The sequence below is a fragment of the Pinus tabuliformis genome, chromosome 1_1, assembly GCF_031772625.1.
Source record: "Pinus tabuliformis cultivar Carrire ecotype Pingquan chromosome 1_1, CPIR1, whole genome shotgun sequence".
Classification (NCBI taxonomy): Eukaryota; Viridiplantae; Streptophyta; class Pinopsida; order Pinales; family Pinaceae; genus Pinus; species Pinus tabuliformis.
The window spans coordinates 803930937-803957867 of NC_142297.1; the positions used below are offsets into that span (position 1 = coordinate 803930937).

Consider the following 26931-nt stretch of genomic DNA (forward strand, 5'->3'; position numbering starts at 1 on the left):
TTTATAGGTTTACTCAAATTTTAAGCAGAAACACTCGTTGGATGCATAATTTGATTTCTCATCCAATGAGTACCCATGTTGCATACTTTCGATGGACCTTGTTACACGAAAAATGAGAAATACATTAAAAATGTGATCGCAATCACGTTTTTTCATGTATTTATCATTTTTTGTGTAGCAGGATCCATCAAAAGTATGCAACATGGGTACTATTTGGATGAGTAATTATTTTTTTTCACCAACGAGTACTCCCACTCAAAATTTGAGTAAAACCTTAGGGAGATAAGTTGAAAATGTGAGTTGAAAAAATAGTTTTATTTTTTATTATTTTATTATTTTTTTAATTTTTAACTTTTTTACTCCAAAAATGGTGAATCATCCCCATGGTTGACATCATCATCTTAAATCCTGTTGGTTCTTATAAAGTTTATTTTTGTTGTATTTTTTTCTTAAGAGGTCCATTTTAGACCTCATGGTTGACATCATCATATTAAATCCTATTAGTTCTTATAAAGTTTATTTTGGTTGTACATTTTTCTTTGGAGGCCCATTTTAGACCTCAAAATTCCCCTATTGTTAAATACCGATGTAACATGAGCCTAGAAGGATCCAATTTTTTCTAGTGCAATTTTTTTTTTTGAACTGACATCATTTAAATATTGTGTATACTTATTTAACTTTTTTTTTTAGATTTTTTTTATTCTTTTTCAGTAGACATGAGCAAAATTAACTTTTATGATGGACCGAGGTTACACATCATACTGGGCTGTAAAATGAGTGTCTCAGATCATACTAGGTTGTAAAATAAGCTTCTCGGCTCAATAAGACCATTACAATTTGACATGACAATAAATCATGATTATAAAATTCAGATTTAAACTCAAATTTAATTCCATTTGATATAAAAAAATTTAAAAATTTGAAAATATATATTTTTAGAAATACTAAAACAATTTTTTTTTTTTCGATTTTTTTTTGTGCCTTGCCTCTTTGGCTGGACTATTTTTCTCTGTTTATTTTGCTATTGGAAACATTTCCTAATTTTCATGGGTAGAAATGTTGTTCCTCTCTTTAATGCTATAAAATCTGGTTAGACAAAAACACACAATTTTACCTTATCATTTTCAAAGAGATGAACTCAACGTCACATTAAAGAATTAAATTTAACTTTCAAAATTGAAATATGACTCCCATTACCATTTGATACATAATTTATATGATTAAATTTGAAAAATGAAATAATTATTCTTTTAGAACATAATTTTAAAGAAAAGATGATACAAGCAATTTGATAAGAATGGGTTGAATTCATATATTTTTTTCCAGTATGAAAAAAGCTTGATATTTATATTATATTGGAAGGAATTATACATATATCATCTTTCTAGATGCTGGTATTTCTAGAAAAGATAACTAAGAACAACTCAGAAAATATCAGATACTAATTGTGACTCAGGGGAAACCAAGAGCCAGAAAGACATTAGCGTAGCATAATTTACATATAAGCATGATACTGTTCTAAACTGTTGTGGCAGAGAGAAGCATATCCAGTGGCAGATACTAAAGGAATATACAACAGTCACCATTTGTTTCTGTATTGATGAAACAACCAACATATAAACTAGTATTAGTCCCCTCCCTTGAGAAAGTCTGTAGGCACTTGTATGACCTGTAGCATTGTTTGAGCTAGTACAGAGAAAAAATGTTCATATACAAAAAATACATTTGGTTCGCAAGGATATGAAGATTGATTTGACCTGTAATAACACCATCTAGCAAGGAGTTGTAAAAGAAGACCTCGTAGAGGACATTGATTTCGCCCAATGGCCAAGCAATATATCTTCAAAAAACAAAAAAAAAAACCTTTTTGTTATCCAAAAAAAAAAGATACTTTTAGACTTGCCTTGAAAAGGTTAAGACGGATTGGGGAAGCTCTCCATGTTGAATATGGCTTGCTCCCATATAATCTCTAATTGCCAGTCATCATTGTTCATTTGTAATCCTATTATGTCTGCATCTTTGTTGTAACCTCTTTCAATGTGATGCATTGTGAGTCTATCCTGAGACTTCCATAATAAATCAATTCTTTCCATCCATCCTTGTAGTCTGGGAATGTTGATTGTTGCTCTTCCCATGACTTGGTCGATCATGATTTTTGAGTCACCGTATATGTGTAGCTCGGGGTTTCCAAGGAATTTGTTGAACCATAAGAGACCCTAAAGAGCTATTGCTTCAGCTTTTGTATTGGTACCATCCCTGCATCTCCAATGCATCTTGTATAACAAGTCAGCATTTATTGCAATCCAAAATTGTTGGGTCCCTATAATACTAGTGATTACCCCATTACTATTGTAGTTATACCCCTTATTTATATTGGTGTGCCCCCATTGCCCCCATATTGTTATTAATGTGCCCATAGAATCCCTCTATTGTTATTTTTGTGACTTTATATTATTATTGTTAGGTCAGCTGGATTATATTGTGACTCCTTAGACTCCTATATATAGAAAGGAGGTTTTGTCATTTGAATCATCCAAGAATTGTTCATTTATGTAATGTAAAGGAGGTTGCCCCCTCGAAGAGGCTGAATTCTACGGCGTTGATCTATCTTTTCTATCTTTTCTTGAGCTGGTTTCATAAATTTGGTATCAGAGCTTTGGATTCTAGGGTTTCGCTGCTCCAAACAGGTCATCGTGGCATTTTCGCTATAACGTTTTTTTATACCGTTTCAGAAGTCACAAAAAAAACCCATTTGAGAAGAAATTGCGCTGAACCTTGGGTCCGAATTTCAGAGATTTTCACATGATATTTTCGGAGATATGATCTGAGGAAGTTGGTCTTTTTGCAGACTCCTGAATTACACTCAAAACAGGTGACCTGGGGAAAATCGTCATAACTTTCTTTCTGATCATCGGATTGAAATTTCATAAGAAGGTACAGAAAGAGGACGGACTATAGTTTTATTTTATATATTTTTCAGAGTCAAAGGTTGAAAAAGTGACACGTGGCACTTCATACAAGTTCGCTCTACTGAACTAGTCTATAATCAAGTCACTGCGGGAGATTGTGCATAACTCTTTCTTGGAGAATCCAATTTGGATCAGACTAGTGGCATTGGAAAGAGGACATAGAAGGCTACTACAGATCACAATTTCAGAACTGGATGATTCGAAATTACAGAAGTACATCAGATTCAATATCAGGTTTCTACAAAGAAAAAAAAGGTGTGTAGTTTTTAATATTTTTTTAATTTTTGCATAAGCTTGGTTTGAAGGAATTCAAAGGGAATAGTAAAGCATTATTATCGGTAACTGATGCCCCGAGGAAAGAAAATGCAAACACCTAGTAAGGAACCTGAAAGCTCTAGCATGACTCATGAAGAAGAGGAAGAAATGGTACATGATATATCAAAATTACAAGAACAAGTGCAACAAATGTCACGCTCACAAAAGCTAACAGATGCTAAGATAAATGGCGTGGAATCTAAGATAAAGGGCATGGAAGCTAAGATGGATGATCTGAAGGAAGATTTGAGGACAAATTTGAAGACAGACATGGCAGATTTGAAGACAAATTTGACAAATTTTCTACAAGAAATACTTACTAATGGTGAAAAGGTTGTAAAGGAAACTCATGATGTGAACAAAAGAAATGTTAATCATGATTCCATAGACTCTAATGTTGGATCGAAGACCCACCATATTCCAAAAATCGATATGAGGAAGTTTGATGGCAAGGATCCCGCCACATGGATATTACAGATGGAGCAGTTCTTCGATCTCAATAATGTGCAAAACACACAAAAGGTACATATGGCAACTTTATATTTGGAACCAAATCAGTTTGTATGGTATCAATGGCTTTGCTCTCGTAAACAATTTATCACTTGGGAAATTTTTACGGAAGAATTGATAGCACATTATGAGGATACAAAAAGCAACACTTTCTTTAGCCAATTGATAAGTCTCAAACAAAAGGGTTCAATAATGGAGCACATTGAGGAATTCCAAAAATTGAACATAAGGGTAAAAGATATTCCAGAGGAGCATAGGATTGATGTATTCATAGGGTCTTTAAAGGATAATATCCAACATGATGTTCGACTTTGGGAACCTGATTCATTAGAGAAGGCATTCAGGTTAGCAAGAAAAATGGAAAGAAAAATTATGGCAACCAGGAAGCATACCACTCATAACTATAAAGACGGAAGTGCAGTTGCCCCTAGTCTTCCACAACCTATAAGGTTGACACCACAAAAATTGGAAGAAAAAAGAGCAAAAGGGCTTTGTTATAGTTGTGATAGCAAATACACTAAAGGTCATAAGTGTGCTGAGAATAAACTATTCTACATAGATTGTGAAGAGGAAGAAGAAAAGGAGCAAGAAAGGTCAAAAGAACAGGATATTCTCCAGGAACAAAGCCTAGATGAAGAACAAATAAATCCGACCATATCTTGTAATGCATTGGCGGGAATTACCACTCCTCAAACCATCAAGATAGAAGGACAAATCAAGAAGAAAAAGGTAATAGTGTTGATTGATTCAGGAAGCACCCACAATTTTATTCATTGTAGGGTAGCAAAAGAATTGAATTGCTTCCTATATCCAACACTAGAGTGTCAAGTGATGATCGCAAATGGAGGAACAATAAATTGCTCTGGAAAGTGCCATAATATCAAGCTATCCATGGGAGAATATGTATTGACTAGCCCAATGCTTTCCATTCCAATGGGAGGTGCTGATGTTGTACTAGGAGTCCAATGGCTACAATCCTTGGGTACAATAGCTTTTAATTTTCAAGAACTTTTCATCAAATTTTCTACGGAAGGAAAGGAAGTTGAATTAAGGGGTATTGCAGGGAAACCAGGAAAGATAATCAGCTCTAATGGTATGACAAAGCTTCTAAAAAAGGAGCAAAGGGTGTAATTGCACAATTATGTTCGCTAGATGTTTCCACATTAGAATCATCTATTTCTCCAGATCTCCAAAAAGTCCTGGACAATCATTCCAAGGTATTTGAGATTCCCAAAGGTCTCCCACCTATGCGTGATCATGATCATGCTATTCATCTGATTCCAGGAAGTGTTCCTCCAAACATCAGGGCGTACAGATATCCCTATGTCCAAAAAAGTGAAATTGAACGTATGGTTGCAGAAATGCTAGAGGCTGGTATAATTCAACCGAGTCAAAGTTCTTTCTCTGCTCCAGTAGTATTGGTGCACAAGAAGGATGGATCATGGCGCATGTGTCCGGATTATAGGGAGCTCAACAAGCTCACTATTAAAGATAAGTTCCCCATTCCTGTCATTGATGAATTACTGGATGAATTGCACGGATCAATTTACTTCACCAAGTTGGATCTTCATTCAGGATATCATCAAATCAGAATGAAGATTGAAGACATTCCGAAAATGGCATTTAGAACTCATGAGGGTCATTATGAATTTTTGGTCATGCCTTTTGGCCTTACCAATGCACCTTCAACATTTCAAGGTTTGATGAATTCAATTTTCAAACCATTCCTTAGAAAATTTGTGTTAGTATTTTTTGATGATATACTTATCTACAACAAGTCTTGGAAGGATCATGTTGAACATGTTGACAGGGTGCTACAACTATTGGAGGAAAAACAATTATATGCCAAAAGATCCAAATGTTTTTTTGGAGTCCAGGAGGTGGAATATTTGGGTCATATTGTATCTCATGAAGGAGTTAAGGTAGACCCTAGCAAAATTAAAGCCATTAAGGAATGGAAAATCCCCACATCCATAAAGCATCTGTGCGGATTTCTTGGGTTGACAGGGTATTATCGCAAGTTTGTTAAGAATTATGGGAGAATAGCAGCACCTCTAACGACATTATTGAAGAAAGATCCATTTTCATGGACTCTGGAAGCAACAAAGGCCTTTGAACATCTTAAAGAGGCAATGTGCCAAGCATCGGTCTTAGCTACACCGGACTTCACAAAAACCTTTATTGTGGAATGTGATGCTTCAAGAAATGGAATTGGTGCTGTTCTAATGCAAGATGAAAGACCCATTGCTTTTGAAAGTCGTCCAATCAAGGGAAAGTTTCTAAGAAAAGCTATTTATGAGAAGGAAATGTTGGCAATACTCCATGCACTTAAGAAATGGCGACCCTACCTAATGGGAAGACACTTCAAGGTAAAAACGGATCATGATAGCCTTAAATACTTTTTAGAACAAAGATTATCCTCTGAAGAGCAACAAAAGTGGGTCACAAAGATGTTGGGTTATGACTTTCAAATCATCTACAAAAAAGGGAAGCAAAATGTGGTGGCAGATGCACTCTCAAGAAAGGATGAGGATGTGGAAGCATTGTTGTGCACTATTTCTATCATCCAACCAGATTGGATAAATGAAGCAAGGGAGGAATGAAAGAATGACGAAGAAGTGTGGGCACTTATTCAAAAGCTACAACAAGATTCCAGTACGTCTGATACATTTAGCTGGAAAAATGATTTGTTATGGTACAAAGATCGCTTATACCTCTGTAAGAATTCCCAGCTAAAACAAAAGATTCTTATGGAATTGCACACTTCTCCCTTAGGAGGGCACTCAGGATTTTTAAAAACTTACCACAGGGTTAAGAAGGAATTTTTTTGGGATGGCCTTAAATCAGATATTCAAAAGTTTGTGGCAGAATGTTTGGTTTTCCAACAAAATAAAGTTGAAACAATTAAGACACTGGGTCTATTACAACCTTTATCCATTCCAATCCAACGTTGGGAGGAGGTATCAATGGATTTTATCATGGGTTTACCCAAGTCTGAGGGAAAGAGTGTCATCATGGTGGTAGTTGACAGACTTACCAAGTATGCACACTTTTGTGCATTATCACATCCATTTAGAGCCAGTACAGTTTCTACTGCATTTATGGAAACAATTCAAAAGCTACATGGAAACCCAAAGATTATTGTAAGTGACAGAGATCCCATTTTCACTGGAAAGTTTTGGACAAAATTATTTTCTCATCTTGGTACTCAGTTAGCTCATAGCTCATCTTATCATCCTCAATCTGATGGGCAAACTGAGATAGTAAACAAATGTTTGGAAGGATATCTTCGTTTCTTTGTATCTGATAAATAGACACAATGGGTCAAATGGTTGCCTCTGGCTGAATGGTGGTATAACACTTCCTTTCATACAGCAACAAAAATGACCCAATTTATGGCACTTTATGGGTATCAACCACCATCCATCACATCATATTTAAGAGAAAATTCTAAGGTTCAGGCAGTGGAACATCACATCGAACATCAACAACAAGTCCTCCAACTCTTAAAGGATAACCTCGTGTTGGCACAGAATAGAATGAAACAACAGGAAAATCAACATCGCAGTGAAAGAAGTTTTGATGTAGGTGATTGGGTATTCCTACGGCTACAACCATATAAGCAAATGTCCCTCAAGCAAGCTAAGAAGGATAATAAATTATCACCAAAGTATTATGGTCCGTACAAGGTGTTTCAAAAGATTGCTACTATGGCATACAAATTGGAGCTTCCTGCAGCTTCTCGATTGCACCTAGTTTTCCATGTTTCATGCTTAAAGAAGGTTATAGGCGACAAGCTCCCAGTTCAAACAATATTGCCAGAACTTGACAAGGAAGGAAAAATTATATTGGAACCGAAAGCAGTTATAGAAACAAGAACTCGACAGCTACGAAATCGATCAATTTCAGAGTACCTTATCAAGTGGAAGAACTTATCCGCTGAAGATTCCACATGGGAGGATGAGAATTTTATGCAGAAATATCCAAAACTGCTCAAGCGTTGAGGACAACACTTTTTTGAAGGAGAGGGGCATGTTGGGTCCCTATAATACTAGTGATTACCCCATTACTATTGTAGTTATACCCTTATTTATATTGTTGTGCCCTCATTGCCCCCATATTGTTATTAATGTGCCCATAGAATCCCTCTATTGTTATTTTTGTGGCTTTATATTATTATTGTTAGGTCGGCTGGATTATATTGTGACTCCTTAGACTCCTATATATAGAAATGAGGTTTTGTCATTTGAATCATTCAAGAATTGTTCATTTATGTAATGTAAAGGAGGTTGCCCCCTCGAAGAGGCTGAATTCTAAGGCGTTGATCTATCTTTTCTATCTTTTCTTGAGCTGGTTAAAATCCACATGCACATTTGTTTCCTTGTGCTGCCCCATCCAAAAAACCCATAGGGTAAGAGTAATGTAAGTCATTTTTCATTTGGATTTCTCTTTAGAGCATAATGACTGTGTAGAATAAAAAGAAAGATTTGTTATTATTTTTTCAGTGATTATAAAGAAACCATCCCTATTGTTTTGAAATATGTCTATGTTCCTCCATTTCCAGACTTCCCAGAAAAGAAGAAGAGGTATAATATGCAATGCAGGTTTCTGGGAGCTCCACCATTTCAGGGACTCTCTAATGCAAGGATGCTGAATATAGGGGAAACCTATAAGAGAAGAGAATTTTTTTCCAAACCCAAGTAGTGGGAGGGCAATGTAGGAAAATGTGATCATTTTCTTCTGAGTGATTTCTACAAATGCGGCAAATGCCCGGCCCATGGCAATTTCTTTTTTGCAGGTTTTCCCAAACAAGATTCTTATGATGGTAGACAAGCCAACTAAAAATAATAACTTTGATTGGGGATTTTGTTTTCTAGAAGGCATAAAGGGCATGATTCTCCTCTCTCCTCACAATTTTTCTTGTTAAAGTTTGGTAGATGTCTTTCACCACTAAGTTGTCTGATCGCATTTTCCCCGACCAAATTATTTTGTCCTGGGCCCCAGATCTACAAATGCCTAGATGTTTCATATAAGCTATGAGTTGCTTCCATTCTTCTTTCAAGCAATCGGTTAAACCCAGATCTTCTACATTTTTCCAGATAGGAAGGTTTCCTTGCCATTCTTTTATGGCTTGGCCCCAGAAAAAGATGCCACGGGCATTTAGGAATTGTATGAAATATGCTAATATGGACAGATTTGGGTCAGGACCCAGAATTGAATAATCTCTTCTCTTATAGGTTCCCCCTATATTCAACATCCTTGCATTAGAGAGTCCCTGAAATGGTGGAGCTCCCAGAAACCTGCATGGCGTATTATATCTCTTCTTCTTTTCTGGGAAGTCTGGAAATGGAGGAACAGAAACATATTTCAAAACAATAGGGATGGTTTCATTATAATCACTGAAAAAATAATAACAAATCTTTCTTTTTATTCTGCACAGTCATTATGCTCTAAAGAGAAATCCAAAATGAAGAATGACTTACATTACTCTTACCCTATGGGTTTTTTTGATGGGGCAGCACAAGGAAACAAATGTGCATGTGGATTTTGGATTGCAATAAATGCTGATTTGATATACAGGATGCACTAGAGATGTGGGGATGGTACCAATACAAAAGCTGAAGCAGTAGCTCTTTGGGGTCTCCTATGGTTCAACATCTTCCTTGGAAACCCCAAGCTACACATATACGGTGACTCAAAAAATCATGATCGAACAAGTTATGGGAAGAGCAACAATCAACATTCCCAGACTGCAAGGATGGAGTAGTTTTCACAATTCAAACCTTCCAAATCTTTTAAGCTAAATTCATTTTTCACAATTAAAAATAAATTTTAAATATGGAAAAATCACAAACTTATCACTAACCAAATAGATCAAAACATCTGAAATTCAAACTCCCTTTAAACAAATCTGGATTGTGTCACGGTGGCTTCAGGAGGGCCGTTGAACGCATAAATTAGGGCAATTAAATAGAAGCGAACTTCACACAAGGGGAAGGCCAAGACCCTATATTATAAATCTAGTTTAAAACATTCATAAACCAAGACCTTATATTATAAGCTATATTATACAATAGGTTAAAAAATTTATAAATTAGTTTAGAAAATAATAGAAATTTTGGTAAGATTACGATAAAATATGGTAGAAATTTTTGAAAATCTTATATTATAAGTTATATTATAAATGTAGGTTAAAAAAATTATAAATTAGTTTGCAAAATAATAAAAATTTTGGTAAGATTATGATACAGCCTGGTAGAATTTTTTGAAAGTCTAGTTTACAATTGTCAAATTTTAAGATTTTTGAAAATCTAAGTTACAGTTGTCAAACTTTAAAATTTTGGATGCACAGGGGTTCTTGATGGTGTTGAATCTATTTTCACCATCAAAGTTCTTGATGGTGTTGAATCTATTTTCACCATCAAAAAAATGATTCAAACATTTTAGCATTCTGAATTTTCGAAATTTTTTGGCCGGATTCTCGCAAGAATTTGTCGTCCCAGAAAATTTGTGATGTTGGTAGACAATGCCTATATTATAGCTGCCTTGGGGATGACCCTTGAATGCATAAATATGGGCAATTAAATAGAATCCAGCTTCACACAACCCAAAGCCTAAAACCTTGTAAATTATCAACAACCCCTATATTATAGTTGCCTTGGCGATGGCCCTTGAACCCATAAATATGGGCAATTAAATAGAAGCCAACTTCACACAACCCAAAGCCTAAAACTTTGTACATTATCAAACAATAATTACGATGTTATTGACCCATTAATCACAGTGCTGGGTAATGTACTTGCTTAAATCCAGGAGTGCTTAATGAGTCAATAGCACAATAAATATTGGTTGCCTTGTACGCTCACACAATGAATATTGGTTGCCTTGTACATTAGTTGGCTTCTAGAAGGCCGGGTAATGTACTTGCTTAAATCCAAGAGTGCTTAATGAGTCAATAGCACAATAAATATTGGTTGCCGTGTAAGCTCATAATGAGTCAATAGCATTGTAAATATTGGTTGCCTTGTACATTAGTTGGCTTCCAGAAGGCCCCTGAATGCATGAAGAAGGGCCATTAAATCGAACTCAACTTTGCTTCTGTCATGCAAAGTTACAAGAAAATTGTGTAAAAAGTTGCTATTTCTTAAAATTTTGATAGTTGTAATCTAGATTTATAAAATTGTTGTCAATTTTTTTTTAAAATATGACATATTCAAATTAAATCTAGTAAATTTTTTGGAAAATCTAAATTATTACAACAAAATTAATTTTTGAGAAATCTAAACTATTGTTATAAAACTTCAAGATTTTAAATAATTAAAATGTTTTGATAATGTTAACTCAATTTCTACTCTAAAAAATATCTATTCAAACATCCCCATAATCACATTTTTTAAAAAACCATGTGACCTCAATATACAACGCCTTACCTTCTCAAAGGCTGAGACACGCGTGACTGAATATTTCTTACAGTTGATCTCGTGACCGACACCGAAAGCTTGTAATTAAAAATTCTAAAATCGATCTGTGCAGGATCTTATGTTTTCATTCTAAAATAAAATTTGACTTAATTGTTTAGGTATAATTTTATTTTAAACCGGATGTTTGGCTTCGTGCTGCGTCGGGAAGGCCATTGAACGACTAAATCGATGCCATTAAATGGAAGCCAGCTAAGTTCACACAAACCGAAGCCGAAGGCCCTGTATATGATATTACTTAGTTGACTGACTCACACAACCCAAAGCCGAACTATGAAGTATTTAGCCTTTAGGGAAAAATAAATCCAAGATACTCGGTTTTTATTTCATGACTGTTCGCACTGCTCATTTGATATTGTCCCACTCCTAATTTTATAATTGAATTATAAAAGATTAAGATTTTTCCCATGCATTAGAAAAAGGAAAGACAAGATGATCCGATCGCGGAGCCGTGGTGCAAGTCGCTCATGAGAAACGACATCGACAATCACATCATATGCGGCATCTTCTTCAAACGCGTGGATATTTTCTTTCAGAGGAAGGCAGGGAAGCGCACATTTCTATATAGTCTATATCTCGGTGCCCGCACATTATCTTATTCTTTCATTTCAATCCATCCAAATTCCAATCTCTTGCTGCAGCCTGCTTCTCCTCCATGGCGCGTTATGCAACCTGCTTCTCCTCCACGGCCCGTTATGTGTCCACTTCTCATACTCAGCAGTACTACGATGTGTTCATCAGCCATCGTGGTCCTGATCTCAAGGCTACTTTCGCCACCGATCTCTACCGTATCCTTACTGCTAAAGGATTGCAGGTCTTTCTTGACAAGCCGGAAATGCAGGTTGGACAGAAAATACCTGCCCAAATCGAAGCAGCTATTGAAGCCGCGTCTGTTCATGTTGCACTTTTCTCTCCCTGCTATGCGGAATCGAAATGGTGCCTCAATGAACTCCTTTCAATGGTAAAGTCAGGAAAAACTATTATTCCTGTATTTTACAACGTTAAGCCTGAGCATCTCCGGCGGACAGAGTGGACGGGCACAGAGAAAGATGGACCGTACGCTAAAGCCCTGCGCACACACGAAAAGAAGAAACGACACGGCAGCCGAACAATTCAAGAATGGAGAAAGGTTCTTTCTGATGTTGCAGATATAAGCGGCTTGGAGCTGGATGCGTTTAACGGGTGAGGATCCGCCATTGTTCAAATCTTTATAACATTTTAAAGTTTTGATTTCTTTGACAATTCAGCTAGTCTCTTCTCGCTCATTATTTTAACGTCTGAACTATATTCAGGGACAAAGAGGAGCTACTGCGTAAAGTGGTGGAAAACGTGCTGCTAATTTGTCCACCACCGTTGGATGTGGCAAAATATCCAACTGGTTTGGAACAAAAGTTAGAAGAATTGGAAACGACGGTGCTATCAGAGCAGCGTCAGAGTAAAGACGCAGCGGGGGCCAAAGTTGTGGGGATTTGGGGTTTAGGCGGAATTGGGAAAACGACCTTGGCTAGATATTTTTTCAAGGTTAAGAGATCAAATTACGAGATTTCTTCCATTTTATTTGATGTGAAGGACAACGCTGCTAAAATAGGTCTAAACTCTTTGCAAAGTACACTAATTAAAGACTTGAAACATAAGGAAATCAAAATTGAGAGGTGGGAAGAAGGGAAAGAGATACTTCGTAACCAACTCTCATCTTGTCACGCTCTTGTAATACTAGATGACGTAGATCATGCTGATCAACTGGATGCCTTCTTACCAATTAAGAATGGCCTTAACTCCAGAAGCTTGATTTTGGTTACAACTCGCGACAGGGGTGTCCTTGAAAGTGCAGGCATATTAGAATCATCAATTTATCAGTTACAGGGGCTCAACAAACAATACTCTCGAAGGCTTTTCTGCTCTCATGCTTTCTTTCAACCAGATCCACTACCAGGATTTGGAAATTTGGTAGATGGGTTTATAGAGGCATGCCATGGATTGCCGTTATCGTTGAAAGTGATAGGGGCTCTTCTGTGTGGAAAAAACGACAACATTACTTATTGGAAAGAGTTGTTGGATGGAATTAACAAACTGCCAGCTGAAATAGAGAGCAGACTTAGAAGTAGTTACAACTCCCTCAATGTAGAGGAACAACAGATATTTTTAGATATCGCTTGCTTTTGCATTGGAGAAGACAGGGACAGGTGGATAAGAATATGGCGCGGATCAGGATGGAGTGGTTCTGTAGCGTTTCGAAATCTGGAAAGCAAGTGTCTGGTTGAAATAGATAGTGGAAATATGATAAGAATGCACGATCACCTGAGAGACATGGGAAGAAACATTGCCTATTCTCCAGGATCAATGGCACGTCTGTTGGGTATTTTTAAATGGAGAAAATACCAAAAACCAAATAAAATAAAATTCACCACAGAGACAATGCTCTGTTTACTTTGTCCAGGATCTTTGCAGAAAATCTCTTAAAATCAAAATGATTCACAAGACAGCATTACACAACCACAACATATTTCTATTAATTTAAAACTGAAACACTGATACAAATTCCATCCTCTGTGCAAAGAGGGATTCACAAAACCAACTCTGCTGCTCTCACAGATTTTCTACTGCTGTAGAAATTACAAAAAAAAAACTCTATTCTTCAATACCTGAAATCAAAACATTACAATTCCATTTCTATAATGCACTGCTGTGCAATTACAAAATGAGAAAACACACTCACGTGCGTAGCCACTCCACTCACTACACTCCAAAAAAAAAAAAAAACTTAGTGCGCATGCACCATATATATAAACTACAGCACGTTAAACCATTTTAAACATATGATGTGTATAAAAAAAACATATAAAAATATATCGTATATGATATGGTACATATGTCCATAACAAAATTAAACACATGCCCATAATCATATTAAAAGGCATGGGACGTATGCCCATCACAACAATTAAATGCCTCCACCAATAAACTACCAAAAAACATTAAAATCATAAATTCCACTACGGCAGTCAACGGGAAAGTCATTCATTCCACGCAGAAACTTGATTTGACGTGGGCGGAGGACAACTTCAGAAATCGACGGCTGAGATCGCGCTTCCAAAACACTTGGCTGATCCAACGAGGTTCGCACACCAACCTCCCGCAAACAAAACGACTGTTACCGTCCGGGGAAAGTGGTTTTGCTGTGCTCGTACATGGGACGTGTGGCGGCGTTTGATTGCGGCGGCTCCCTTCATATGGAAACCACCTTTGGTGAATGGTGGTGCGGGGAGACCTGGCGGATTTCCTGAAAACCACCGCGCTGTTCAAAATTACAATTTAACACTCCCCTTTAATTTTAACAGCTGGGCATTCTGTCATACCCAGACACTTCCTCAAAAATTCAAAGCTTTTCTGGTCCAGTGGCTTTGTCAAAATGTCTGCTACCTGTTCCTGAGTCCTGCAATGTTCTAAGACAATTTCTCCATTGTTCACTAACTCTCTGATGTAGTGAAACCTTGTGTCGATGTGTTTCGTTCTCTTATGAAACACTGAATTCTTTGACAAAGCAATAGCTGAGCTATTGTCACAAAAGACCACTGTCGCTTTTGCCTGCTCTTGGCCTAAGCTTCTCAACATCCTTCTCATCCATACTGCCTGACATGCTGCTGCTGTCGCTGCCACATACTCTGCCTCTGCTGTAGATAATGCTACAATGGACTGCTTCTTAGAAGCCCATGAGATGGCTCCTGAACCCATATTAAAAACATAACCGGAAGTGCTCTTCCGATCATCTACACTTCCAGCCCAATCGCTATCTGTGTACCCAACCAAATCTGAATGTTCTGAGGCATGATATAAAATTCCAAACATTTTAGTGCCTTTGACATACCTCAAAATTCTCTTTGCTGCCTGCCAATGTGCCTCCTTTGGCCTCTCCATGAACCTGGAAATCAAACTAACAGCATACATAATATCAGGCCTAGTTGCTGTTAAATACATAAGGCTGCCCACAATGCTTTTGTACAGGCTAGGATCAAAATCCTTGCTGTTGTCCTCTCTGCTGAGCTTTAATCCCATCACTGTGGGAGTGATTGCTGCCTTGCATTCTTCCATCTTAAATCTGCCCAAAACTTGATTTACATATCTTGCTTGAGATATAAAAATTCCTTTTTCATTTTGATCTACTTCTATGCCTAAGAAGTATCTCAAGAAACCCATGTCAGTCATTTCAAATTCATTCTTCATGACTGATTTAAAATTCTCAATAAGATAAATATCATTTCCAGTGAAAATAACATCATCTACATACAAGACAACAATTAAAATTTTACCATCCTTTTCCTTGATGTAGACTGTGGGTTCTCCTTCACATTTGTCAAATTCATTCTCCAATAGATATGAATCTATCCTGCTGTACCATGCTCTTGGCGCTTGCTTCAGCCCATAAAGAGCTTTCTTCAATTTGCACACTTTGTGCTCTTCTCCTTTCTTCTCATATCCGAGAGGCTGTTCCACATAGACCTCTTCCATTAACACTCCATTTAGGAATGCTGATTTCACATCCATTTGGTAGACTTTCCATTTGTTTTGTGCTGCTATGGACAGCACTGCTCTCACGGTTTCCATTCTTGCAACCGGGGCAAAAGTCTCCTCATAATCTCTCCCATACTGCTGCTTGTAGCCTTTGACAACCAGCCTTGCTTTATGCCTTTCAATCTTGCCTTCAGCATTGCTCTTGGTCTTGTAGACCCATTTCACACCAATGACTTCTTTGCCTTTCGGTAGCTCAACCAAATCCCATGTTTTGTTTCTCTCTATGGCATTCATCTCCTCATCCATAGCTTCTATCCATTTTCTATCTTTAATAGCTTCTTCAAAATGAATAGGATCATCAACATGACAAAACAAGGCAAATAAGGAATTCATTCCTTCTTCATAAATTTCACTTAGATTTCTAAATTTCTTACCTCTTTCACTTGGTGTGCAAGTGCTTGAAGATGCACTTGAATTTCCTCCTTGTGGTGTGCTTGGAGAAGCACTCTCATTGATCCTCAATGGTGTACCTTGCTGTCCTTGTGTTGGTGCTGCTGTTTGGGGATTCATTTCAGCCACCTCCTCTTCATCCTCATCATGAGACAAACAGTTTTTAACATTCACTGTTTTCTCTATGCTTCCATCCCAAGCTTCCTCTTCAATGAATTGAACATCCCTGCTTACAAAGAACTTCTTGGTAGATGGGATGTACAGCCTGTAGGCTTTGGATTCATCACTGTATCCAATAAAGATACACTTCTCCCCTTTGCTGTCCAACTTCCTCCTTAGTTTATCTGGAATGTGTGCATAGGCCACACACCCAAAAACTCTCATGTGGGTGACTCCCTGCTTTCTCCCACTCCATGCCTCTTCTGGCACTTTGTTCATGACTGCTTTTGTAGGACACCTGTTCAGTATATAAACTGCACAATGTACAGCTTCAGCCCAATACTCATTTGGCAAATGCTTTGCCTTCAACATGCTCCTTGCCATCTCCATGATGGTTCTGTTCTTCCTTTCAGCAACTCCATTTTGCTGTGGGGTGTACCGAGTTGTGAACTGTTTATGTATTCCAGTTTCTCTACAAAACTTTAGGAATTCATTTGAGATATACTCACCTCCTCTATCAGTTCTCAATACTTTTATGTGCAGCCCGCTTTGGTTCTCCACAAGTGCTTTGAAGTTTTGGAATTTCTCAAAGACTTCACTTTTGTTCTTGAGGAAATATATCCAAGTCTTTCTTGTAAAATCATCAATGAATGTCAAGAAATATAGGCTGCCAGCTAATGATGGAGCTTGCATTGGTCCACACAAATCTGAGTGGATAATCTCTAAGGGTGCCTTTGCCCTTATACTTTTCCCTGATGGAAAACTTTCTCTGTGTTGTTTTCCCAAAATGCAGCCTTCACATAGGCTGTCCGGTTTCTCTATTAATGGTAATCCTCTTACCATTCCTTTTCTGCTCAATAAGTTTAGACCTCCAAAATTTAGATGCCCGAATCTCAAGTGCCATAACCAGTTCTCATCCTTTGGCACGCTTTGGAAGGCCTCTTGGGTGACTGCTGCCATTTCCTTCTTGTTCTTCAAGTCTGCTCTTATTCTAAGAGGGAACATTCTGTTCCTTGTCATCTTCACTTCAGCAATGCATCTTTTGCTGGGTGGTATGTCCATGATGGTGCACACATCATTTACAAAGTAAACATTGTAACCCTTTTGGATAAGTTGTCCAACACTCAATAGGTTACATCTCATTCCGGGGACATAGTAGACATCTGCTATGGTTTTCTTTTCTCCTTGTTTTGTGAATATTTTTACCTCCCCTTTTCCCATAACAGACACTTTACTATCAGTTCCTAGAGTGACCTCTGATTTCAAATTCTGATTTAAGGCTGAAAAGAGGGCTACATTCCCTGTCATATGGTTGCTGCAACCTGAGTCTAAAAACCATATGTCCTCACTATGTGTTTCAGCCATGTTACAAGCTAACAGGACATTTTCTTGACTGCTGTTTTCTCTTGTAACATTTGCATTTTGTCTGTTGTTCATATCATGCTGTTTCTTTCTACAATCACTAGCATAATGTCCATACTTTTTGCAATAATAGCATTGAACATTAGATTTATCATACCTTTGTCCTTGAGCCTGATACTGTTCTCTTTGTTGGTTGCTGCCTTGACCTTGGTTCTGATTTGGATTGCTGCCTCTTCCTTGTGCATTTGATGGGCTGTTCCTTCCTCCTCTGTTCTGGCTTCTGCCTCTTCCTCTTCGGTTTCCTCTTCCTTGACCTCTTCCTCTTCCAAAGGACATCTGGGTCTTGAAGGCTTGCTCAAGGGATGAGTTTTCATTCCTACTCAACCTCTGCTCATGAGTTATCAGTGATGCATGTAGCTCATCAACTGAATACTTTGAGAGATCCTTTGTCTCTTCAATGGTGGTGACTATGGCATCAAACCTTGAGGGTAAGACCCTCAATATTTTCTCCACTATTCTTCTATCTTCAATTGTTTCTCCATGAGTTCTCATTTGTGTGATTACACCAATCACATGAGTGAAGAATGATTCAATGTTGTCTGACTCCTTCATGTTCAAGTTTTCAAAATCCTTTCTCAGCATTTGCAATTTCGCTGTCTTCACTCTCTCCATGCCTTGATAGGCTGTCTTGAGAGTTTGCCATGCTTCATGTGATGTTGTAGCTGCTGCTATCCTTGGGAATATACTCTGGTCCACTGCTTGATACAACAAAACAATGGCCTTTGCATCCTTCTTCCTATTGAGCTTCAGCTGATCCTTCTCTCCCTGAGTTAGTGCATTGAACTCATTTTCATCTGCTGGTTCCTCAAACCCATATTCTACTAGTTCCCATATATCTTGAGAGATGAACAAAGCTCTCATGGTTATAGACCAGTAGTCATAGTTCTTCCCATTAAAGTGTGGGAGCTGGGTGTTGAACATACCCATGCTTGTGCTTGCCATTCCTTGCATCTTGAACTATGGTTTTAAATCCTTGACTGTGATTTTTTTTAAAAACTGACTGTCTTCAGCAATAACAAGAGAAATGCTTTTGGGGAATACCTGAATCCTTCGCTGTCTGAGTCTTCTGTCTGCCTGAGAGGTTTTGCTGCAGCAACAACCTTCTCCCTTCAGCTTCTTTAACTTCTTTAAAGAGCCTAAGCCTTGCTCTGATACCACTGTTGGGTATTTTTAAATGGAGAAAATACCAAAAACCAAATAAAATAAAATTCACCACAGAGACAATGCTCTGTTTACTTTGTCCAGGATCTTTGCAGAAAATCTCTTAAAATCAAAATGACTCACAAGACAGCATTACACAACCACAACATATTTCTATTAATTTAAAACTGAAACACTGATACAAATTCCATCCTCTGTGCAAAGAGGGATTCACAAAACCAACTCTGCTGCTCTCACAGATTTTCTACTGCTGTAGAAATTACAAAAAAAACTCTATTCTTCAATACCTGAAATCAAAACATTACAATTCCATTTCTATAATGCACTGCTGTGCAATTACAAAATGAGAAACACACTCACGTGCGTAGCCACTCCACTCACTACACTCCAAAAAAAACTTAGTGCGCATGCACCATATATATAAACTACAGCACGTTAAACCATTTTAAACATATGATGTGTATAAAAAAAACATATAAAAATATATCGTATATGATATGGTACATATGTCCATAACAAAATTAAACACATGCCCATAATCATATTAAAAGGCATGGGACGTATGCCCATCACAACAATTAAATGCCTCCACCAATAAACTACCAAAAAACATTAAAATCATAAATTCCACTACGGCAGTCAACGGGAAAGTCATTCATTCCACGCAGAAACTTGATTTGACGTGGGCGGAGGACAACTTCAGAAATCGACGGCTGAGATCGCGCTTCCAAAACACTTGGCTGATCCAACGAGGTTCGCACACCAACCTCCCGCAAACAAAACGACCGTTACCGTCCGGGGAAAGTGGTTTTGCTGTGCTCGTACATGGGACGTGTGGCGGCGTTTGATTGCGGCGGCTCCCTTCATATGGAAACCACCTTTGGTGAATGGTGGTGCGGGGAGACCTGGCGGATTTCCTGAAAACCACCGCGCTGTTCAAAATTACAATTTAACACTCCCCTTTAATTTTAACAGCTGGGCATTCTGTCATACCCAGACACTTCCTCAAAAATTCAAAGCTTTTCTGGTCCAGTGGCTTTGTCAAAATGTCTGCTACCTGTTCCTGAGTCCTGCAATGTTCTAAGACAATTTCTCCATTGTTCACTAACTCTCTGATGTAGTGAAACCTTGTGTCGATGTGTTTCGTTCTCTTATGAAACACTGAATTCTTTGACAAAGCAATAGCTGAGCTATTGTCACAAAAGACCACTGTCGCTTTTGCCTGCTCTTGGCCTAAGCTTCTCAACATCCTTCTCATCCATACTGCCTGACATGCTGCTGCTGTCGCTGCCACATACTCTGCCTCTGCTGTAGATAATGCTACAATGGACTGCTTCTTAGAAGCCCATGAGATGGCTCCTGAACCCATATTAAAAACATAACCGGAAGTGCTCTTCCGATCATCTACACTTCCAGCCCAATCGCTATCTGTGTACCCAACCAAATCTGAATGTTCTGAGGCATGATATAAAATTCCAAACATTTTAGTGCCTTTGACATACCTCAAAATTCTCTTTGCTGCCTGCCAATGTGCCTCCTTTGGCCTCTCCATGAACCTGGAAATAAATAACTTTCAAGATATTAAAGAACAATTGGAGCAATCATCAACGGTATGTGCTTCAATCAACCAATCAACCCAACATATTGATGTGTCAACCATTTTCAAGATTTTATTTTTTTTCAGCCGAAAAAAATATCATTTTTCATTAATAAAAGTGATTACCATAGCTGGTTTCTGATTTGCTTCCTCAAATAAACAATTTTGTCACAGATTTATCATTGTACCTCCATTTAAAACTTAATACAATATTTTACTTACATATCATATTCCCGAAATCTACTTATAATTTTACTTAAAAATCTATTAGCATAACCCTTCTGATTGTTTCTGTAGTATCTCTTTCATAGCCTAATAAGAATCATTACAACTTATACAAAATGCATATTATGAAAATGCTATGGTACATGATCTCTATAGTTCCTTCATTTACAACTGAACCTGGTTGATGTGCATAAAAGTGAATCATACATGTTTTTGCTGCAATTCTTTTTTTTGACATGTTTGCAACCCCATTTTGTTCACGATACAGATGCCTGTATGTGATGTGATAAAAGGTCTGCTCCAAAATCCGAATGCGGCTCATCCATGCAGTAAGAATCAATGAATTAAACTGAAATGATCCCTCTACCCATTCTATGCCACTTTTTGAGTCCCTGTAAATCTTTAAGTTCTCAATGCCCAACCATTTTGCACATAGTAATGTCCCCCATAGCGCAATAAGTTCGGCCCCCTTTCCTCCTTCCCACCAAAAGTGGTAAAATGTACCAAGTACCATTACAATATATGCCCAGTGTCCACATTTTCTTTGCTTTGTATACACGCCCCAACAAAAAAACCAGCTGGGAGTTCCTTCCGGGTGTCGATATACTTGATGGTACCTCTACTGGTTCTTATTGTTCAACGATCTTTTTGTTTCTGCGTCTTGATATCCCCGGAATATATAGAAGAGTAATGTAGAGTGTTTCTTATGTGATATGAACCACGAGGATAGACATCCCTCAATCAATCCCTGTTCCCACCTGCCTTTGATGTTGAGTAGTGTCATAACTCCATCCCAAATAGCTGTGAGAAATGGACATTTTAAAAATAGGTAGTGTGTCCTCCATGGCTTGCAAGCATAGGGCGCTGGTCCTTGAAATCCCCTATGGATTAATATATCCCAAGTAAACACTTGGTTGTGAAGAACTAGCCAATTAAAACATTTCAGCTTCCTAGGAATGTCTTAATATCATAATTTTTTTTTTTATACCACTGGAGTCTTTCCTCATATGTATCTAAAGGGAATCTAGAATATATATCATTCATCATATGTCTCATATGTATCTAAAGGGAATCTAGAATATATATCATTCATCATGTGTATCTAAAGGGAATCTGGAATATATTTCTTTGACAGTATTCTGTCCCTTTTTAAGATTTGTTTATCCGGTGTAATTTGCAACATATGACTTTTGCTTGTGAATTGCAAACAGGAACCAACACAAGTGCGCGGAATTAGGTTGACCAACTACAAGATTGGAAGATCCACAGGTGATATTCAAGGGTCCAGTTCTGAGGTGTTGGGATTGAAAAAACGGTTGCTTGTAAACTGCATATGGGCAATAACACAAGTGCTCGGATTAAGGATGACCGACTACAATATTCAAGGATCCATCGGCGATATTCAAAGGTCCAATCCTGAGGTGTGGCAATTGAAAAACTTGCAACTTCTTGAAGCAGGGGGCAATGATGTAGAAAGCATATTGACTCGGGTGCAGTCATCGAAGCTCATATGGCTCCGCTGGTTTGACTGTGACTACGATGTTCTGCCATCTTCGATTCCAATGCACGATTTAAGAGTTTTTGAAGTGTACAGTCAAACATTGAAGAGATTGTGGACAAGTAAATTTCCAGTAAGTAAATGTATATGTAGTAATTTGCAATTGAGAATCACTGTAGTGTTAGCATTCTTTAATACCTGAGCAAAACGTGAACATTTCAGGTACCTGTGCACTTGACGGAGTTAATTATTTGCGCTCCACTTGTAAAGTTTCCAAAGTCATTAGGGCAGCTGGAGTGGCTGGAAAAGCTTGACGCAAAATGCAAGGATCTAACTACGTTACCAAAAGATTTTTATTTGCCCTCCTTGAAATATCTAAAGATAGAGAGCGACAAATTGGAAAGATTGTGGCAAAGCGATTTCCAGGTAACTAACTGTACACGTCGTAATGCGCAGATGAGAATAATTACTGTATTTTTATCCTTCTTATGATTGAAACGAGAATATTTAAGAAAGCTTTAGAAACTCAGTTAAGTGGATGTACACGTTGTAATGTATGGTAGAAACGTCAACATTGCAGGCACCTCGCCAGTTGAGGGAGTTAATTGTTTATGCTCCACTTGTAGAATTTCCAAAGTCATTAGAGCTGGAGTACCTAGAAAAGCTTGTAGCAAGAAATACATCTATAGCAACGTTACCAGAAAAGTTTAATCTGCCGTCTTTGAAATATCTAGAGCTAAGGAGCAGCAAATTGCAAAGATTGTGGCAGTGCGAATCTCAGGTAAATAGATGTACTTGTAATAATTTGTACAAGATAATCATTGGGATTTTATCTCTCTTAAGATTGAAATGTGAACATTGCAGGCGCCTTTCCAGTTGCGGGCGTTAATTCTTTTTGCTCCACATGTAGAGTTTCCAAAGTCATTGCCGAAGCTGGAGCACCTAGAACTGGTTGCAGCAAATGGGATATCTCTAGCACCGGACTTCTGTTATCTACCATCTTTAAAATATCTACTTCTAAAACAGTTTGAATTGAAGATCCTTCCGGGTTTCGAGGGGGTGATAACAGAAGTACCTAACGACGAAAATGATTTGAAATGGCGTCAGAAGTGGTCTGTCCTGGACAACTCTGCTTGTATGTTCGAAGTTTCCATTTGCAGTTTAGCACGTCTTCGACGCATCAAACTGGATTGCCATAGTTTGGAGGTGCTTCCAAATTTCTTAAGAAATTTAACAGATCTCCAACATGTCGACCTGGCCGGGTGCGAAAGTTTGAAGAGGCTGCCAGATTCTTTGGGGAATTTCAAAAATCTCCAGCATGTCAATCTGACTAAGTGCAAGACTTTGACGACGCTGCCAGATTCTTTCGTGAATTTATCAAATCTCCAGCATCTCGATCTGGCTTGGTGTCGCGGTTTGGAGAGTCTGCCAGATTCTTTGGGGAATTTAACAACTCTCCTACACATCAATCTGCAGTTCTGTGAAAGTTTGAAAACGCTTCCAAATTCCTTTCGAAAGTTAACAAAACTGAAACACATCGACCTGTCTCATTGCAAAAATTTGAAGATACCACCAAACACCTTCGTTAATTTGACAGCTCCCATAAGCATTGGGAATCTTTCGCAACTTGAACACCTGCATTTGGAGGGTTGCTCCAGTTTGACCCTCTCTAGAGAAACACTTATTATTATGACTAAGCTTAAGTGCTTAGATCTCTCATTTTGTCTCCACAAGAAGTTATTGCCTGCCAAAATTGGTTGTCTACAGTCCTTGGAAAAGTTAAATTTGTTGGGCACAAACTTAAAAGAGCTGCCTTGTGATCTTGTATCCTTGAGGAATTTGAAAGTACTTTGTGTAGGAAGTCCTGTGTTGGAAGCGCTGCCGCCTTCTTTGGGTCGCCTAGCAAATCTAAGGGTATTGTGGCTTCGTGATTGCGAAAAATTGCAATGTCTACCGCCTTCAGTTGAGTGTTTGAGTATGTTGACAGATTTGAAGATATGGAATTGTGGAATCCAATACTTACCACGAGCTGTGTTGAAGATGAACAATCTAAAATACATGGGAATATACAAGTGTCCTTTACGCGAACTGCCATTTAAAAGACTATCATTAGAGTTGAGTGCGGGATTGTTTCAGCTCCTGCTATTAGAGCTGTACCGCACAGAAGTATTGGAGGTTTCCTTTCCCCAAGGTGTTTGCCCGAACCTTAGGCATCTGAGTGTCAAATGTTGTGAACATCTGGTAGAGGTTGGAGCATTGCCAACAACACTATATAGACTTGATCTAGCGGGTTGTGCTGCATTGAGGGAAATAAAAGGAGCTCATGGTTTTTCAAATTTGGAAACGCTGGACATGAGCCATCGTCATATTATAGATACGCGGGCGCGACATTATGGAATGATGGATTCTTCACATTATTTACCTCCAATATCTCTGTCAGAGTCCACCCTTGGAGCGATGGAGTCTTCATGTCTTGTATCTCCAATGGCCCTGTCAGAGTCCACCCCTGGATGGTATCATTTCATGTTCCCTTGGCAAGGTTGGGTCTGGACTTCACGTGATGATTCCGAACTCGAGGAGAGTGTTCGGATGGTGTCTTTTTGCGACAGTTAGGAGAAGTACAATTATGACAGCCAGCAATCTGAGGGTGGGGACGACAACGAGTAAGAGGAACTCATGCTGCACCACGGCGAGGAATCGGAGGGTGTTGACTAAAGGGAGGAAGAGGAAATGATGTTTCACCACGTCGAGGAAACTGAGGGTTACCAAGACCACGAATCTGATGGTGGTGACGACAGCGAGGAATCTGAGGTTGGTGACGACAGCCAGTAAGCGGAAGCGGAAGTAATGCTTTACCACTGCGACGGATCTGAGGAGCATGACGACAGCTAGGAATCTAAAGAGTCAATGAAGGTTTAATACAGCGAGCAACCCCGCGGTAGCACGGTTTGTTCTGCCACATTTGAATCTTCCACCTTAAGCATAACACTTTACAGTAAATTTAGAGATTCTTTTTGTAGCATGTTGTTAGTTCATGTCAAATTATTACTGCAACAATTGATTCGATATGTCTAAGTGCACCCATCACGTTCACTCAATAAATGATGAATTGTGGATGACTATTAACTTGTTATGATTGAAGACAGCCGTTACTTAGATAATTCTGAATTGAAACGCTGTGCAGTGCCCATTTCTTAACTGGTTTATTACACTCGATTACAATGAAAAGTAACTCATAACTCGTTATGATTTAAGACAGCGGTTCCTCAGATAAGTCCGAATTGAAACGCTGTGCAGTGCCAATTTTTTAACTGATTTATTTCTCTTTATTATACCTGCGGAGGGCGTGATCCCGGCAAGAGCTAACCAGAATGCCCGTATGGACGCCCCCTTTAACATGCATGCCCATGCCTTTCATACCTGCATCCATCGTTTATCTGGCAGCAGGACGGCCCATCACATCATACCTTTTCCGGGAACGGGTGACCCACCACCTCCGAGCTGGCACCCGCTGTGCTGGCGCATTTTCAAACCAGCGCTCGCGCCAAAAGAGCGATTTGCTCCATTCGCGCTCCCGTCGAAGCTGCTCTGCCTCTGCAACCCCTCTCGATCCCGCTCACAGTGCTCACTCACCCACCTCGCAGGTCCGCTCACGGTGCTCAATCCCGGCATTCTGTGCGCCCCTAGGCGTAAGGCAAATTAACCTCTGTGCTTAGAGAAAATCGTCTGAATTTATGAATTTATGCATGCTGGCTCACCTCGCAGGGCTGCTCAGGCTGTGCGCCCCCAGGCGTAAGGTGAACTGCACAGTGAATAAATAGTACCAAAGATTGCAATTTAAAGTTCGCTAGAGTGTATATATACAATGTTTAAGGTGAATTACACAGTGTATATATATAGTGCTTAAGATTCTCCTTATTTATTTATGACAAGTTTGTTTCAGATTTACAGTTTTAATACAAACATTTGAAATATAAAGTTCGCCACAGCGAATATCACAAGTTTGTTTGAGACTTACAGGTTGAAGACGAACATTTATTACAAGTCTGTTTACAATTTAAAGTTCCCAGCTGTGATTGTAAAGTACTTAAGGTCAACTGCACAGTGACTGAATAGCGCTTTAGATTTGCCAATTTGGAATTTGTGTTAGTTATGTTGACTTTATTTTACATCAAATTGTTTAGCCAAAGTTTTGAAAGATAACTTATATTTACAATTATTTAATCAATTTATGTTAAATTTTTATTGGCTATACATGTTGGGTCCTATTGCAGAGCTTCCTCCATACATGTATTTCAATTTGCTTTTATCTCAAGTTTGGAATTTGCCTTTGGATTGCTGAATTGCATTTTATTCGAGGTTCGAGTTCAGCGAGTTTTGGCATGTTTTGGATCGCTGAATTGCTTTTTATCCAAAGTTCAAGTGCGGCTAGTTTTGGCATGTTTTAATTTGAGTGCATATAGCTTTTACCCAGAGTTTCTGAGTCACCTCTCGCTTCAATTTGAGTGCATATAGCTTTTACCTAGAGTTTCTGAGTCACCTCTCACTTCAATTTGAGTGCATATAGCTTTTACCCGGAGTTTCTGAGTCACCATTCACTTCTGCCGCGTCTCACATGGCTCGAACATCAAGGAAAGG

General features: G+C 38.4%; 1 protein-coding gene across 1 annotated transcript; it reads left to right on the top strand.

The window, feature by feature from the left end:
- The first annotated feature begins 11895 nt into the window (after positions 1–11895).
- On the top strand, positions 11896–25416 carry LOC149216450 (uncharacterized). Its single transcript, XM_089389967.1, has 8 exons — positions 11896–12454; positions 12565–13628; positions 14328–14569; positions 19677–19907; positions 22007–22426; positions 22516–22719; positions 22874–23074; positions 23158–25416. Exons 1-8 carry the CDS (start codon positions 11928–11930, stop codon positions 24904–24906), a joined length of 4638 nt encoding a protein of 1545 aa, XP_089246093.1. The 5' UTR covers positions 11896–11927; the 3' UTR covers positions 24907–25416.
- The last annotated feature ends 1515 nt before the right edge of the window (positions 25417–26931 follow it).